At 35.4% G+C, this 17118-nt stretch overlaps 1 protein-coding gene across 4 annotated transcripts in view; it reads left to right on the top strand.

The window, feature by feature from the left end:
* The window catches only part of COL19A1 (collagen type XIX alpha 1 chain), a 338738-nt gene that overhangs the window by 180052 nt on the left and 141568 nt on the right, over positions 1–17118 (top strand). For all 4 annotated transcript variants that reach the window (XM_063618674.1, XM_055257198.2, XM_063618677.1 and 1 more), the window contains one exon: positions 7836–7889. In XM_063618674.1, the coding sequence (XP_063474744.1) occupies positions 7836–7889 (54 nt within the window). The remainder of the gene's footprint in view (positions 1–7835; positions 7890–17118) is intronic.

The following is a 17118-nucleotide window of genomic DNA, read 5'->3' as shown; positions in this document are numbered from 1 at the left end:
AATACTTTCTTCTCCAGAAAACAAGAATACTTTCTTCTCCAGAAAGTCTTCATTCAGGAAAGCAGAAGGGAGGGACGTTTTCTACATTTCCTTTCTGGTTGAGTAGAACTACACGTACCTCTCCTCCTTCCTCTGTGCCTTGTGATTCATGATTGAGCCTTATGATCTATGAGAGCATCTCTTTATACGCAGTGATGAAGCACTTGATATTTAGACACTCTTCTCCTAATAGAGCCTACTTTTCAGACCATTGTCTTGTGTGAACTCAACAACCCTTATACTATTGCAATCTTAATCCTCCTAAGAAAATGGATGCTTCTGGCAGAAAGGAAGAAGGCCAGTAGAAAGAAGTTAAAAAGAGACAATACTTCAATCTGTATTTTGAAAACTTAAAAAAAAATTATTACAGCATGGAGTATTTTTCTCCTCTTAAACATTTGATTTTCAACACCTCACTCAATTGCAATTTGAATGATATTGTATAAACCATCTTCACAGTTATCAGCATTAAATACCTAGGTCTTTCATGTAGTATGTGAGTATCTCTGTACTGATTTGTTTTTTAAGCCAAAAATTACTAGATTAAGTTTCCCATGGTCTAGTCATTTATGTTGCATAACCAAAATGCAAAAGTTACCCATGATATTAAATTTGAAATTACATGTATATCATGTTGCCAATTGTTCCAAAAACATTGGAAGACATTTTAAAACCACATATGTATAGACTGTTCCTTCTGTCTGCAGTAGAACCATGTCCATGTTTTCACGTGGCCACTGACCTTTGGCAAAGCCAATTCTAAAATTCAGACTATTATCATCATCAGATAAATCATTAAAATGGAGTCAATCATACGCCCACTCACATAAATCATTAAGACAGATGATACAAATGGATTTGACAGACCATGACCTACCAATTTTTTACTTGTCAACAGAGCCTAGAGTTAACTGAAATCAAACCATTTCATTTATTAGGTTACTGCCAAAATATAGCAAATCTATACAAAGTTTTTCATAGTCAAGTATAATTTAAAAGATGAAATTACCAAAATATGAACATGCTTATGATAAATAAGTGCTAGTAAACCCAGAATAATTACCAAACCTAAAACTACACCATTAAGAAGGATATAAGTATTTTAAATAACTTGATTGGTTCTATTTTTAGTAATTAATGGTTTGTATACTTTAATCTCTTCTGTTCATGTTGTGTTTTCAGAAAATAGGTACTTAATCCTAATCAATGTGAGATAAATTAAGGAACGCAGGTTATATTTCTTCTTTTAATGAAGGGCAAACTCCTCCAAATGTAAGCATAGCATCTATTTTGCAGTACTGCCACGTAAGAAGTAAAAATAACTTGGATTATTTTGGCATCAAATAGGATTTGTAGGTGAAGAATATTATTATCTAAATTGGATTTTCCATAGCTATGGCAGTTAATATTCTAACTGCTGAGAAGTACCAAGAGAAGTGCAAAGAATCAGAATCTTAGCAGTCATTCATCCATTCGACACCTACTAACTGCAAGGCACACTGCTGGATAATATGCAGCGTGGAAAGTGAGGACATACACAACTTAAAAAACGGAAAGTCTCGTAATAGGAGCAAAAATTATTGTTAGAGGAACGTTTATGAGAAGTACAGATATCACAACATCATTCCAGATTCACAGACTCTATGTTCTATTATTCAATTAAAAATGTTTTTAGCTTTATTGGCTTAATCAATAGCTACAGAGAACAAGTTATTTCAGGATCTATATAATAAAAAGATAAGTTTTCTGGGTTCAAAAAACATGGGAAAAGATTATGATTAAAATATATTCCTGCAACCACATGGAATGATCATATTTCATTGTGTTCCATGTCTGAAATGATTCCAGGGCTCCATATGAAATTGTTAAGTTTTAAAAGCACTATGTGTAACCTCTAATTTTTAAATTTTCGAAGGCAGGATAAAATTGTCCACCCAATTAGGGAACTGGTTTACTACAATTGGTAATGATTGAATCATTCTTGTCCACCCTAATATTTCACGGGATTTTCTTTCTAGCACAGCTCTTCCTATTCTCTCTTATCAGTGCTTCCGGGGAGATTTGTCAAGGCCTTTATTAGTGTGTGGAAGAGACGCTAGTGTTCCTTGTTTCACAGGTATCTATTTCCTAGTACACACTGACTACTGATTTTGATAAAATGATAGGCTTTTATGTAAACATAGAATTCCTTTTCTAAACACTTGTGCACCCTTAGGAAAATTTTTTTCTTATGATAATTGGAGGAAATAACATAAAGCTGGTCACCCTTTAATTTATTAAGATAAACATTCTTAAATTCTACTTCTCAGAACTAATATAAAAGTCACTTCCTTTCTGGCTGCTCTAGAGGTTAAAAAAAATTGTGGCACTAATAGAGAAGTGAGGAAAGTTAAAATTAAAAAAAGAAAAATTACTTCTTGAGACTGGACTATATATTATATTTTTACTTATTTGTTTTTTTCTTTTATAAAACTCATTTCCTGTCCTAGAACAATTCATTTTCAAGAGAAAAAAGTGCACATGTAAAACAAAATTTCATTCTGATGTCCCTAACTTAAAACTTTATTCCTATTATTCCCATGTTAAAGGCACAAAATTTTCTGTAAAAACAGATAAATTCTGTTTTCCGTTTTATTTTCATACATTCTATTTGAAACACAGAAAATCCCCTAGTAGTAGTTTAGAATTTATGCAGATTCTGCTTAATCTTATGTTTCAAGTCTATGAAGCATATTCTAAAGCAATAATCATAACACTTAAAATACACTTGCATAACATTTTTGTTGAAGTGGGTATTAGGTATCATATGCACTGCAACATTCCTGGCAAGGGAGCGCATGTAATACTTTAAAATGAAACTTTCCTTTTTCACTTCAGCTCCTTTTCTTGATTGAGAAGCTATAAATGTATCTTGCCTCTTTTCACAAATGAAAATGTGTTCAAACGTAATTAATCTGCCCTATTAACTCTACGAAACATCTGCTATATTTGTTAAACACTTCAAACTTCTGTTCTGAACCAGTTAATTCTGAGTAATTTCTCAGTTAAATATTTACATGGGCTTCCATGATGATAAGCTCTAGCTTGTCTTAAATAATCAGCAGATTGTCCAGAGAGAGCTGTGTGAAATGTAACATGTAATAGCTATCCACTGGAACTTAAAATGGTTAGCTGGCTTGGACTATTTTTTGCTTATTTTTATCTTAGCCAAAAGAGGTAACAGCCTTATGAATTCCATTCTTTGTCAATATTTTTAATGTCCAGAATTGTGTTAAAAGGAAAATGAATACGTTTGTAGACCTATGCAGATGTTTACCTCGTGAAAATGCTAAATCCAATCTCAAATGTCTCTTTCAGAAAAGTGGTAAATCTGTATGTGTGCAAAATTTTAGAAATAACTCAATTTGCAGTTATTTTTATAGCAGACTAAGTAAATGAAAAAGTAGAAAACATTGATAGGCATTTTTCTTCAGCAAATTAAATCAAAGAAGAAAAAAAATCCACAGGCTATGCAAATGTGTGGTGTGTCCAAAGATAATTAAGAATATGATTCTCTAACTGCACAAATTATATAAATCTGTAAAGTATCAAGTTTTGGTCAAAAATTGGAATAAGTTCCACAACAGAGATGCTGTTACAGTGGTAAATGATTAATTTGTAAATGAACTATAAGGCAATTTTACTCATAGACATCAGAGAATAGAGTGATCACTTCAGACTGAGGAAGACAGACAAGATTGAAAGTTCTCCAATGTGGTATTTAAGTCCAAGTTTTGAAGATAAAAATGATTATATAAAGAGCAGAAGCCAGTTCTCCAACACCGACACTCAGTATTGTTCTAACTAGGTGTTTTCTTCTTTACAATATGCCAAATGTTTATTGAGTTCCTTCTATAAGTGTTGTAGAGGTTAGAAAAAAAATGAGCCTCTCTCCTCTAGAGCAGGGGTCCCCAACCCCCGGGACAACGACCAGTACCAGTTCACAGCCTGTTAGGAACCGGACCACATAGCAGGAGGTGAGCAGTGGGCAAGCGAGCAAGCATCATCTGTATCTACAGCCACTCCCCGTTGCTCACGTTACTGACTGAGCTCCACCTCCTGTCAGATCAGTGGCCGCATTAGATTCTCATAAGAGCATGAACCCTGTTGTGAACTGTGCACATGAGGGATCTAGGTTGCGTGCTCCTTATGAGAATCTAATACCTGATGATCTGTCACTGTCTCCCATCACCCCTAGAAGGGACTGTCTAGTTGCAGGAAAACAAGCTTAGGGCTCTCACTGATTCTACATTATGGTGAGTGCATAATTATTTCATTATATATTACAGTGTAATAATAACAGAAATAAAGTGCACACAAAAATATAATGTGCTTGAATCATCCTGAAACCATGCCCCCAACAAGGTTCGTGGAAAAATTGTCTTCCACAAAACTTGTCCATGGTGCCGAAAAGGTTGCGGACCGATGCTCTAGAGCTCACGGTCAACTAAAAGGCTAAATGAAGCATACACATGATGACTTTTACAAAACCAGAATAAGAAAGAATTATGGGAGGGATTCTGAGACAAATGCTGAGCTCTATCCAAGTTCCATTTACATAAACCGGAGGTTAAGTATGTCTGTAATTTTCATAATAAGTGATCGATAAATCCACTGTTTGACTTTACTAAACGGGAGGAACAGTGTCCTGGATCATTATAAATAATCCTCCCAGAATTTTAATTTGTTAGTTTGGGAATAGATATTATTTTTCTACAGTTGATTGATCTGTGTTTTACTAATGATAATATTAAAATTATTTTTGCTTTGTCAATTTCAACTAATGTTCAATACTCTGCTCAAAATGTTCTGAAGATTAGGAGAACATGGCTAGAAAGACCATTCAAATCATGAATGATTCATCAAGGATTAAAAAAGAATTTACTCAACTTTTAATCAAAACCCTAGCTGGGTCCTAGACTTAGCAAAAGTGAGGAGGAGGAGATCAGAGTCATGATAACATCTAGGAGGCCCATAAGTGATTTATGTATGTGAGTTGGTACCATATCTTACTACTTGAGTCTCACATACCAAAGACTATCATAAATATTTTTTGCATTTGTTAAATACATTCCAAATCAAATATTATATTCTTGCATTAGGCAGACTTTGCTACATAATTTCTTTAAATAGTAAAGGGAGTAGACTTTTGATTATATGTGCTCAGAATTAAGTGTACTCCCTGATGTGTATATGTTTTAGTAACTCATGTTTAAAAACACTGAATGAGCTGTCAGCATTTGGATGAATATCAAAAATGTTATATATTAGTTTGACTATTCATGAAATGATAATAGTTTTCCTAAGGGTAAGAGAGAAGAGTTTAATCTAGAGCCAAGATTGTGTCAGTCTTATAAAAAAGTGACACAACCTCTCTGCAAATATATTGTAATTAATACTTGGTATATTTGAAATTCAAAATTTGTTTTTCTTGTAAACACTAGGAATTTGCCATTTTAAAGTTGGCCGAATTATCCAACATTACTTGATTGTATATCATTTGGCAGGTTTTGTTGTTTTTTGTTTTTAACTACAAACAGAACTGATTACTTTTTTTCCCTTGTTTTTTTTCCTACCTAAATCAATAAAACATAGACTCCATATGCCCCTGTAACATTAAATTGCTCCCAAAGTAGATAAAAGAAATGAGAGTGAAAAATACATAAATTTCATTCAACTATTATGGAGAAGGAGTAACAAAGATTTGTGGGAACAGTGAGAACTGATGACATATGCAGAATTTTTTCTACTAACACTTTTGTACTAACACACTGGGGCCTGTTGTGGGGTTGGGGAAGGGGGGAGGGATAGCATTAGGAGATATACCTAATGTAAATGATGAGTTAATGGGTGCAGCACACCAACATGGCATACGTATACATATGTAACAAACCTGCACATTGTGCACATGTATCCTAGAACTTGAAGTATAATAAAAAATATATATATAAAAAAGAAAATTTAGTTTATATGAAAAAAATTAAAAATGAATATGTACATAATAAGTAACTATGGATCATGATGAGTACATCTGGCATTTTAGTTTCAACATAGCCATCACTTTTTAGAAAAAGGTCATATTATAAAAATGAATCTTAATTATTTTTAAATTAGATAACAAAGAATTTCTTCTGAAATAAGGGGGAATAAATTTACATTTATTTGCATTTGTATTATCAGATTTTTCATTTATTTCAAACCATTTAAGGCATTTAATAGATGATGGGTTAATTGTAAATATTTGGAAAACTTTTTGAAAATTATTGCCTTTACCCAAAAACTTCTATTAAAGTGGATGAGTTCCCCAATGTGAATTGTCATTTGGCCAGTAACAGGCACATACCATGATGAATAAGATATAGATTCTATTATAGATTAGAGCCTGGTGAAAGTGAAAAATCATTACATGAATAATCACTTAAAGGAATTAGTGGTAAGTACTTTAGAGGAAAAGTGCAAGGCACTAGGAGACTGAAACAAGGCATTGTCTCCAAGTGGCAAATCAGGGAAGATCAAGTCTGGTTTTCTTAAGATCGGTTTGGCTGTGATGCGAATGGAGGGAGGAATGTGTAGCGTCAACTAGGAAGTGCTTACAGATGAGCAAGAATATGGGAGCAGTAGGAGTGGAGAGAAATGGATGAATCCAAATGTGTCTTGGAGATAAAGCCAACAAGATTTTGTAACTGTATGTGAGAGAGAAGTTTAAGAGAGTTGAGTGTGGAGAATGAGTTCTAGATTTCTGGCATGAGAATGAAGAGAGTGTGGTATGGATTTATTGATTTGGGGCATGGTGGAAGGGGATCCAGTTTTGGAGGGAGGATCCTGAGTTCAGCATTTGATGGGGTAAACTGTGGATGCCTGTGAGGTAGCAGCCGTTCCGTCAAGCGCATGGTGGGTCTGAATGCAGCTCAGAGATAAACTGGAGTTGTAGATCTGGGAATTGCTGGTCTAGAGAATCCAAAGCCCACAGATATATGAGATCAATGTGAGAGAATGTGGACTGAGAAGAAAATAAGGCTGAAATCTCCCACATTTAATGGTTGATCAGGGAAGAAAGAAGCAGCAGGAAAGAAGTAGTCATAACTGCTGAAGCTTTTTTTAAATGGCAATATCGTCATTTTTAATTTCATGTGGAATAAGAATTTCTGTCTAAAATAACAATCAGGAGACTTGACTTTCAGATTAATACGTGGGATTTCCTAGGACTTCGTTATGATCTGAAAAAAGAATGCTTATTTTCCCTACCACTTTATATTATTATGAGAAAGCAGTAAATAATATTTTTAATATTAAAAGTTCAATGTTATGAGTAGGCATGTTTGAAGCCAACACCATAATCATGCATTTCCTTAGAATATACTTAAAAAGCTACTCTCAACCAAAAATATAATTTTATTTATAGTGTTTAAATGTATAAAGAGGTATTTTTTTCTGCTTGCAAATATTGTTACCACTTATTTATGGTGGTTTGTTGAAACATGGTTCCAATCACATGAGATTCTTCACTGGCGGTGAACATTTGGTCTCACACCTGGTGCAGGACTGCCTTTTTTTCTTTCTGGAGTTAGCTACAAAGATAAGCCAGTCAAAGAAGGGCAATTCATTGTTATTATATTATATAGTTCAACCTTGAAAGAGCTCAAATTACTTTAAAAGTTTGTTGTAATCAACAAAATAATTATTAATTTTCACAGCATTCTTTGTGAGGCAGGTGTACTTGAAACAGTGTATTAATGTGTGTCTCTTTTTCCTCATAGGGTTCCCTGGGGATACAAGGCCCCCAAGGTCCACCTGGAAAAGAGGGTCAAAGGGTAAGTAAACTTGGAACAACTGGTGGGCATTACTAACTTAGAGGCTACTTATTTCGGAACACTGATGAAAATGAAACTGAAATATAGCAAGCAGATGGTCATACGGAGAGTATCAATTATCCAAAGGCTGAAATTTGAGATTTGAGATTTTGACAGAGGTTTTGCAATTCAGAAAATTCTATATTTTTCAAGATTGGCAGCACAAGTGTAGAGGTATTGTTGGGATAAAATGAATTAGCCCTAATTTTATCTACACTACTTTGGTCATATTTTTAGTTTTTGAATTAAGTTGATGAGTATCTTTGTGGAGGTCCAGCCTATTTATTAATTCCATAAAGGTTGTGGATATTAACTACATTCTTTATCCAAATTAAATTATTGACTTCACTGGCTTTTCATAACTCTCATTGCCATTTATTGCCTTTAACTGAGACAAAATAGTAAGCAAATAAATCGTCGTTGGAATTGGTAGTAGAGCAATAACCTCCTATTTCTAGTGCAGTTCAATTTCATCAATCCGCAGTAAAACGAAGCCCTGCAGTGTTATGACAACTGGTCAGCTTCATATGAGCAGTGGGGACCCCATTCTTGTGGTTTACTGTTATTATTATCATTTTCAAACCATTTTAAAGTCTCAAAAAATCTTGTGTGTTCTTTCTCATATGCTTATTTATAGCAGTCTTTGTACTAAATAATACAGATACTGTCAACTTCTGTTCCCTTGTTGATGAGCATTCCATGACTTAGAGAGTTTAGATGAATTGCCTAAGCTTGAGCTTCTGACTATAGTCCTACGTTCTCTTTTATTATTAATCCCAAATGTTTCTTAGATTTTCTCATTTATTATTCCCAGTTCTGCCTTCTGTAAAATAAGTGTCTTTCCTCAACTACAAATATTTGAGGGTCAGTGGTGTATTGTACTAAGGTTTACCTTTTATCAAGTTAATAAAATCCCAATTCTCTTAACTTGTTCTCTTATCATATGGATTCTGGACTCTCCAACATGCCAATAATCTTTGCCAGAAAACACTCATTGGCTTTCCAGAGGTGTCAAGAATGGCACTGGAAACATGTGGTCTTACTTAGGGCAGAGTAAAATGAGGCAAGTATGCCCCATACCACAGACAATATGCTACTATTATGGCCTAAGATTGAGCCACTGCTCCTTTGTCTGGTATTGTACTTTTGACTTGTAGTACATATGGTCAATTAAATGCTCCTCCCTTTTTATTTTTATTTTTATTTTATTTTTTATTTTTTTATTATTATTATTATACTTTAAGTTTTAGGGTACATGTGCACAATGTGCAGGTTTGTTACGTATGTATCCATGTGCCATGTTGGTGTGCTGCACCCATTAACTCGTCATTTAGCATTAGGTATATCTCCTAATGCTATCCCTCCCCCATCCTCCAACCCCACAACAGTCCCTGGAGTGTGATGTTCCCCTTCCTGTGTCCATGTGTTCTCATTGTTCAGTTCCTACCTATGAGTGAGAACATGCGGTGTTTGGTTTTTTGCCCTTGCGATAGTTTACTGAGAATGATGGTTTCCAGTTTCATCCATGTCCCTACAAAGGACATGAATGCATCATTTTTTATGGCTACATAGTATTCCATGCTGTATATGTGCCACATTTTCTTAATCCAGTCTATTGTTGTTGGACATTTGGGTTGGTTCCAAGTATTTGCTATTGTGAATAGTGCTGCAATAAACATACATGTGCATGTGTCTTTATAGCAGCATGATTTATAGTCCTTTGGGTATATACCCAGTAATGGGATGGCTGGGTCAAATAGTATTTCTAGTTCTAGATCCCTGAGGAATTGCCACACTGACTTCCACAATGGTTGAACTAGTTTACAGTCCCACCAACAGTGTAAAAGTGTTCCTATTTCTCCACAACCTCTCCAGCACCTGTTGTTTCCTGATTTTTTAATGATGGCCATTCTAACTGGTGTGAGATGGTATCTCATTGTGGTTTTGATTTGCATTTCTCTGATGGCCAGTGATGATGAGCATTTTTTCATGTGTTTTTTGGCTGCATAAATGTCTTCTTTTGAGAAGTGTCTGTTCATGTCCTTCGCCCACTTTTTGATGAGGTTGTTTGTTTTTTTCTTGTAAATTTGTTTGAATTCATTGTAGATTCTTGATATTAGCCCCTTGTCAGATGAGTAGGTTGCAAAAATTTTCTCCCATTCTGTAGGTTGCCTGTTCACTCTGATGGTAGTTTCTTTTGCTGTGCAGAAGCTCTTTAGTTTAATTAGATCCCATTTGTCAATTTTGGCTTTTGTTGCCATTGCTTTTGGTGTTTTAGACATGAAGTCCTTGCCCATGCCTATGTCCTGAATGGTATTGCCTAGGTTTTCTTCTAGGGTTTTTATGGTTTTAGGTCTAACATTTAAGTCTTTAATCCATCTTGAATTAATTTTTGTATAAGGTGTAAGGAAGGGATCCAATTTCAGCTTTCTACATATGGCTGGCCAGTTTTCCCAGCACCATTTATTAAATGGGGAATCCTTTCCCCATTTCTTGTTTTTGTCAGGTTTGTCAAAGATCAGATAGTTGTAGATATGCGGCATCATTACTGAGGGCTCTGTTCTGTTCCATTTATCTATATCTCTGTTTTGGTACCAGTACCATGCTGTTTTGGTTACTGTAGCCTTGTAGTATAGTTTGAAGTCAGGTAGTGTGATGCCTCCAGCTTTGTTCTTTTGGCTTAGGATTGACTTGGCAATGCGGGCTCTTTTTTGGTTCCATATGAACTTTAAAGTAGTTTTTTCCAATTCTGTGAAGAAAGTCATTGGTAGCTTGATGAGGATGGCATTGAATCTATAAATTACCTTGGGCAGTATGGCCATTTTCACGATATTGATTCTTCCAATCCATGAGCAAGGAATGTTCTTCCATTTGTTTGTATCTTCTTTTATTTCATTGAGCAGTGGTTTGTAGTTCTCCTTGAAATGGTCCTTCACGTCCCTTGTAAGTTGGATTCCTAGGTATTTTATTCTCTTTAGCAATTGTGAATGGGAGTTCAATCATGATTTGGCTCTCTGTTTGTCTGTGATTGGTGTACAAGAATGCTTGTGATTTTTGTACATTGATTTTGTATCCTGAGACTTTGCTGAAGTTGCTTATCAGCTTGAGGAGATTTTGGGCTGAGACAATGGGGTTTTCTAGATATACAATCATGTCATCTGCAAACAGGGACAATTTGACTTCCTCTTTTCCTAATTGAATACCTCCCTTTTTATTTTAATGAAAACTGCTAAGTCAGGTCTTTACCCAGCCTGTTATTGTACACAGAGTAGGAACTGATCCTTGTTGTTAAATTTCATCTTTCTTGATTTTAATCCCTAATAGCATTCTATTCTTTGGGGGCTTTTTGCTTTTAAAAAATGATTTGAATCCTGTTTTCCAGTGAAATATCCCTCAGCCTTATGCTACTTTAAAATTTGATAAGCCTACCTTCTGTCTTCATTCAAATAGTTAATAAATCCTGAACAGAACAGGGCCTGACAACCCTGTGTAACACCAGCCTAGGCTACCATCTTTTCCACCATTGATGTCCTTAAGGTGTGACAATCAAATCATGTACAAATGTATTTGAACCCTACCACCTTCCCATCCACGTTTCTTGATTTGGCTTGTAAGATAATTATGACAGACTTGTTAGATACTAGCTGAACTGAAAAAATATTTAAATGAGGCTTTTTAAAAATAATAATGCTTCAAATTAAAATTTTACCCTATCAAAGCTTGCATTTCATAAGAAAGTAGATTAAAGAATAAATTAAACATGTATTTTCTATGATAATAATGAAGGAAATTAAATTGTAAAGTTCAACCACTACTTTATGTAAATTTACTCTTTTTATAAATGTGTATAGTCCAGATAATTTTATATTACTTTCATTTTATCTTCTATCAAGAGTAACATAATGTCAGAAACTAAAGAATGTAATAGAACTTATAGACACTTTTAGGCAGTTTGTCATTATTGCTACTGCTCTTTTCCAAATGCACTATTTATCAAAAGAAGTAGCTAGAGCAGGTATCATTGACATTATCCACATTTACAAATGATTATATGCATTTGGATTATACCCATATATGCTCAGTGATTTATTCTACTTTACAAGCTACTTGAATGAGAAACAAATGAATTTTAAAAATGAGCATTCTTACATATTTACATTTAGGTCCACCTGAGTGCCACCATTTCTTCTCAGCTCAATACTTAAGGAGTACTCAGCTCTTTCAGACATATAAATGTACTTGTACGTGTATGCCCATGTATATACTTATGTGTGTATACATACAGATGCACATTCTGAAAGCTAAGACCAATGATTTTTCTATTTCACTAAAGTTTGCAGTAGAAAACAATAGTGAGAAAAATCTAGGAATTTAAAATCATTTTTATTTACCCAGTGTTAAAAAACTCTTGTATTTTGATTATGAGTGGTTGACCAAGAAGGTATTGACTATCATTAAGGCTATTTAAATGAAACATAAAATATGTGAAGTTTTATGCACTTTATTCCTAGACATAATGACTTTAATGAAAGCAGAACATTTAATTTTAAACAAATCATTAACTAGTTGGTTTTCATCAATGATTAAATAGGTAGTAGCTACTACTCTACCAATATCTCACAATTATGGTGAGTTTCAAACATGGGTGTCACATTTAAACATGCTTTGAAAAATATCAAACATTATAGAAACATGTTAATATTGCTATTATTATTATTAAAGACATAGGATTCTGATCGATGAATTCTTTTTCTTTTTCTCTTTAACTCTTTGCGTAGTTTCCAAAAAGCATAATAGCAACACTATCTTTTTGCAAATACCACGCCAAGGTTCTGTTTGAAATTTTGATTAGTTGATTTTATTTTTTTAATTATCATTTAAGCTGCTAAATCTTAGTTTATAAAGTGTTCATTTAATAAAATGTAGACATAATGTGCTTCTTATACTTAAAAGCTATTCTTAACCTTAACAATGTTCTGTGACAATATGTATGTGAAATTTATGGGCTCTTTTATTTCTCAACTTCCTGATTTTCATTTTTTGGATCTTTTATATGCCATTATTTATTTATTTACTTTATCTTCTTGAAGCCCTGCAAGCAAAATGTTTGGTTGACATATTTTTTAGTCTTACATCCTTTATGGATTCATATAGATTTTAGAATTCAATGAATGTTGAATATTGATCCTAAGCTACAGATGAGAATGTTTCAGATCACGATGAGAGAGAACAGAATGGCGCTGGGGGTGTGGAGCCTTCCTGCAAGTTAAGAGGGGGTTTAATCCATCATGAGGCAGAAAAAGGCCAGGAGAACTTGGCCACTACAGGACCAAGAAGTCAACAGAAGAGCAGTTCTAGATTCATGAAGGGTTCAGCAGAATTAAAATTTGGAACAAAGTAAGTGGAGAGATGTGAATAAGAGAAGTGGCTGGAATTGGTGCCAGTGGAGAGAAGTTTGGTTGAGTAGTGAGGAGGGCACTGGAAACAAAAATCTCAAGAAAATGTGTAAGGAAATTAGGGCATGAGTTGTGAGGAAGGAGAGGCAAACAATGGAGATTGTGGTGGAGGGAAAAGGACAGGAACTGGGTGGAAACCCAGAGAAGTATCTCCGTGAAAAGTGGAATATTTCAGGTAGCAGAGCATGTTCATGGATATTAACGAGAAACATTGCAAAAGAACTGGCATTATAAAAATTCCATTTAAGATGTAGGTTCCTTGCAGGATTTCTTAATATTCCTAACAGACTCTCCCCAAAAATATTGAAAGCAATAATTGTTTTTATGTAACCTTGAATTTTCATTTTATAGTCACATTAAATGCACGTCTGAATAATCTCAAGGTTAGCGTGAAGCTACCCTGGTCTTTTTAAAAGAAGTTCCTCTAGGTCTCTGAAAAAAGACATTTACTGGTGAATCAACTAGTTACTGCCGCGAACAGAAGTTTGTGTGGTTGGACCAAGATGACACCTCACTCTTGCACTCTGTTGCTGGATCCTAATTTTGATCCTGAGCAGAAACTTTATGCTTTAAATTCCCTGTAACTTACCCCTCTATCCTGCCCTGTCTTGCTCTCAATTTATCCTCTCCGCCTTTGCCTGTCCTTTTGCCCCTCTCTGGACAACCATCCTCTTGATTGCCTCCTTGCAACATTTTTGTGCAGGTTTTACTTTCCCTTGAAGTGCTTGCTCCAAGCTGGCTTTGAAGCTGTGTCTGGAGTCAGGATTCCTTGCATTCTAAACAGCACAGAGAACATCAGCCTACCTACCCCTGCCCCTGTCAAGATGTGTTTCTTTGCACCAGCCCACACTTGATGGCAAAGGGGCTGGGTCACATTTCCTCCATGAGCTGAGAGCCTACAAAAGTACAGGAGGGCAGGGCAAGCAGCATGTCCACTTTCATCTTATGGTGCAAGCAACTTGGAATTTAGCATACAGATTGCACCACAGACTTTGGGGCCAGATTGCCTGAATTTTATTTATTTATTTATTTATTTATTTATTTATTTATTTATTTATTATTGAGACAGAGTTTTGCTCCTGTTGCCCAGGCTGGAGTGCAGTGGTGCAGTCTTGGCTCACTACAACCTCCACCTCCCCGATTCAAGTGATTCTCCTGCCTCAGCCTCCCAAGTAGCTGGGATTACAGGCATGCACCCCCATGCTCGGCGAATTTTTGTATTTTTAGTAGAGATGGGGTTTCACCACGTTGGTCAGGCTGGTCTCAAACTCCTGACCTCAGGTAATCCACCCTCCTTGGCCTACCAAAGTGCTGGGATTACAGGCCTGAGCCACAGCGCCTGGCCCAGATTGCCTGAATTTAAATCCCAGCTTTACTGCTTATTAGCTTTGTGATCTTGTGTGAATTCCTCAGCCACTCTGCACCTCACTTGCCTCCTTTAGAAAATGGAGATGCTAATGACGCCTACCCCACAGGGCTGTGATGAGGAGTAATGCCATGTTGGTGTTAGCCTAGTGATCTCAAGATGTTTATAGAAGGGGATGTAGGTATACAGCTTCAGAATATTAGTACTTGATTAAGGAGAATGTCTAATTGATCAAGAAAAAATATTTAAGATAAAATGACTTTTTTCACTACTACTCTGTTGGATCTATTTTATTTAAATTTTACCTGAATCTTACTTACCTAGATGTCCATGCCCGTTTTCCAATGCCCCAGAAGCTTGAGGCCCAGTGTTGATCTAACTTGATAATAAAATTAAGTATGTAAAAATGTCTGCAAGGTAGAGTAGACTATTGCCTTTTCCTTAAAGAAAGAGATGAAGATTGGTGTCATCATTGTGGAGTAGCTGAGACCTCACAATTTGTTTGATGAACAAATTGTGCTGATCATGTGTAAATTTACTGGGATTTTCATGTAAAATTTACACTTGGTTTTTCTTTTGGTTTGATTCTGAACTGGTTGATATACGTTACCTAAGACAGCATAGGTAATGAATTACGTTATTAATAAGTACTAGGGTATATTGATCTCATTAGGTAAAAGGACATCAAAGTCATTGCTTCTATGAAATCAACACATACAACAGGACTCACTTAAGCAAAATGTTCCTTAAGCTTATTTGTTTTTATGGGGCTTGGGATATTTTTCAAGTGAAATTATGCCCTTGTAGTCTATCTAGCCATGCTCTGTGAAAACTTTGTAGAACACAGCAAGACAGTAATGCAGGTCAAACCTGCCTCACAGTAGAGTAAAAAAAAGAAATAATAGTGTTTCATCGGGCGCGGTGGCTCATGTCTGTAATCCCAGCACTTTGGAAGGCCAAGGCGGGTGGATCACTTGAGATCAGAAGTTCAAGATCAGCCTGGCCAACATGGTGAAACCCTGTCTCTACTAAAAATGCAAAAATTAGCCGGGCATGGTGGTGGGTGCCAGTAATCCCAGCTACTCAGGAGGCTGAGGCAGGAGAATTGCTTGAACCCAGGAGGTGGAAGTTGCAGTGAGCTGAGATTGTGCCACCGTACTCCAGCCTGGGTGACAGAGCAAGACTCCACCTCAAAAAAAAAAAAAAAAAAAAAAAAAAACAAGAGAAAGAGTATTTCTTCTAACTTTAAGATAGCTTATTCCAAGTTACCAACTTCACAGCTACAAAATGATCTCATTGTTCCAATGAAATGATTTCAGGGCCTGGTAGAAACCACTAACAATTGTCTACAGTTGCACATCCTTACACAGGCTTGAATTTTAGGGAGGAGTCTTACAGAGAAAAGAATGGATAATTATGAATTTACAGGAAGTAATTTTGTTAGTTTCACATTAAAACAGGTGATATGATTGTCTTCTTATCTTTATGTGTCAAAACTGACAATGACCTTTAAAATGCACAATGAGTGTTTCATAATTCTGCTCTCACTAAAACTATGACTGGTTTTACTTGGAATTTGTATTACTAGCAAGAAATTTGTATTACTTCCACCAGGAATTTGTATTACTAGCAAGAAAAAGTCAAAAATTACTTTAAATAATAGTTTTAACTCTGGTCATAGGTAGAAAAAAAAGCGTCTTTTTTGCTTGGATTCATCTATAAATGTAAACCTATACCTTAAAAATAACACGTTAAATGTTCTGTATTCTACAGCTATTGGTTCATGCTTATTGCTTGTTGGAAAATTCTTGGCCTACAGATAACACCGTATTTTATTTACTTGCTGTGACATTTCTTCAGAATGTCTCCATGAGGATTATCTTGGGAGTTTACAAGAGATACCATCCTTAATTCTGTCTGACATTTCTAGATGAATAACTGGGAAATTGGGTACCCTGTTCAGGTCCCAAGCAACAGTTGCAGAGCTTTCTCCAATACATTGTCTGAATTTACAAAACCAAATATGAAACTCGGTGGATAAAAATAAGCAAATCTGCATTTATCCCTGCATCTCTGTTTGCAGAGCTCCATAGTGGACTTTGGGTGCTTGGTGTCTCCTAAAATTGGATCAAATATAGTTACTGAAGCAATGTAGTAAGACAGGAAAAAGGGGGAAAGGCTAATATATGTTCATGTCAAACAAATGCCTTCAAGGGTGTAGTTGTGTAGCAAGGAGAATCCTTTACTTTTGCCTCACATTCTCTTACTGGTGGGAAAGATAAATCAAGGAAAAAGATGTTGGAAAACAACTTCTAGCACAGGCTAATTAAAATCAGATGAACAAGAGATGTAGCCCAGACTTTGTGAG

The sequence above is a fragment of the Symphalangus syndactylus genome, chromosome 2 (assembly GCF_028878055.3).
Source record: "Symphalangus syndactylus isolate Jambi chromosome 2, NHGRI_mSymSyn1-v2.1_pri, whole genome shotgun sequence".
Taxonomy (NCBI): domain Eukaryota; kingdom Metazoa; phylum Chordata; class Mammalia; order Primates; family Hylobatidae; genus Symphalangus; species Symphalangus syndactylus.
Note: the sequence above shows the minus strand (reverse complement) of the source record. Positions and strands in the feature narration are given on the sequence as shown.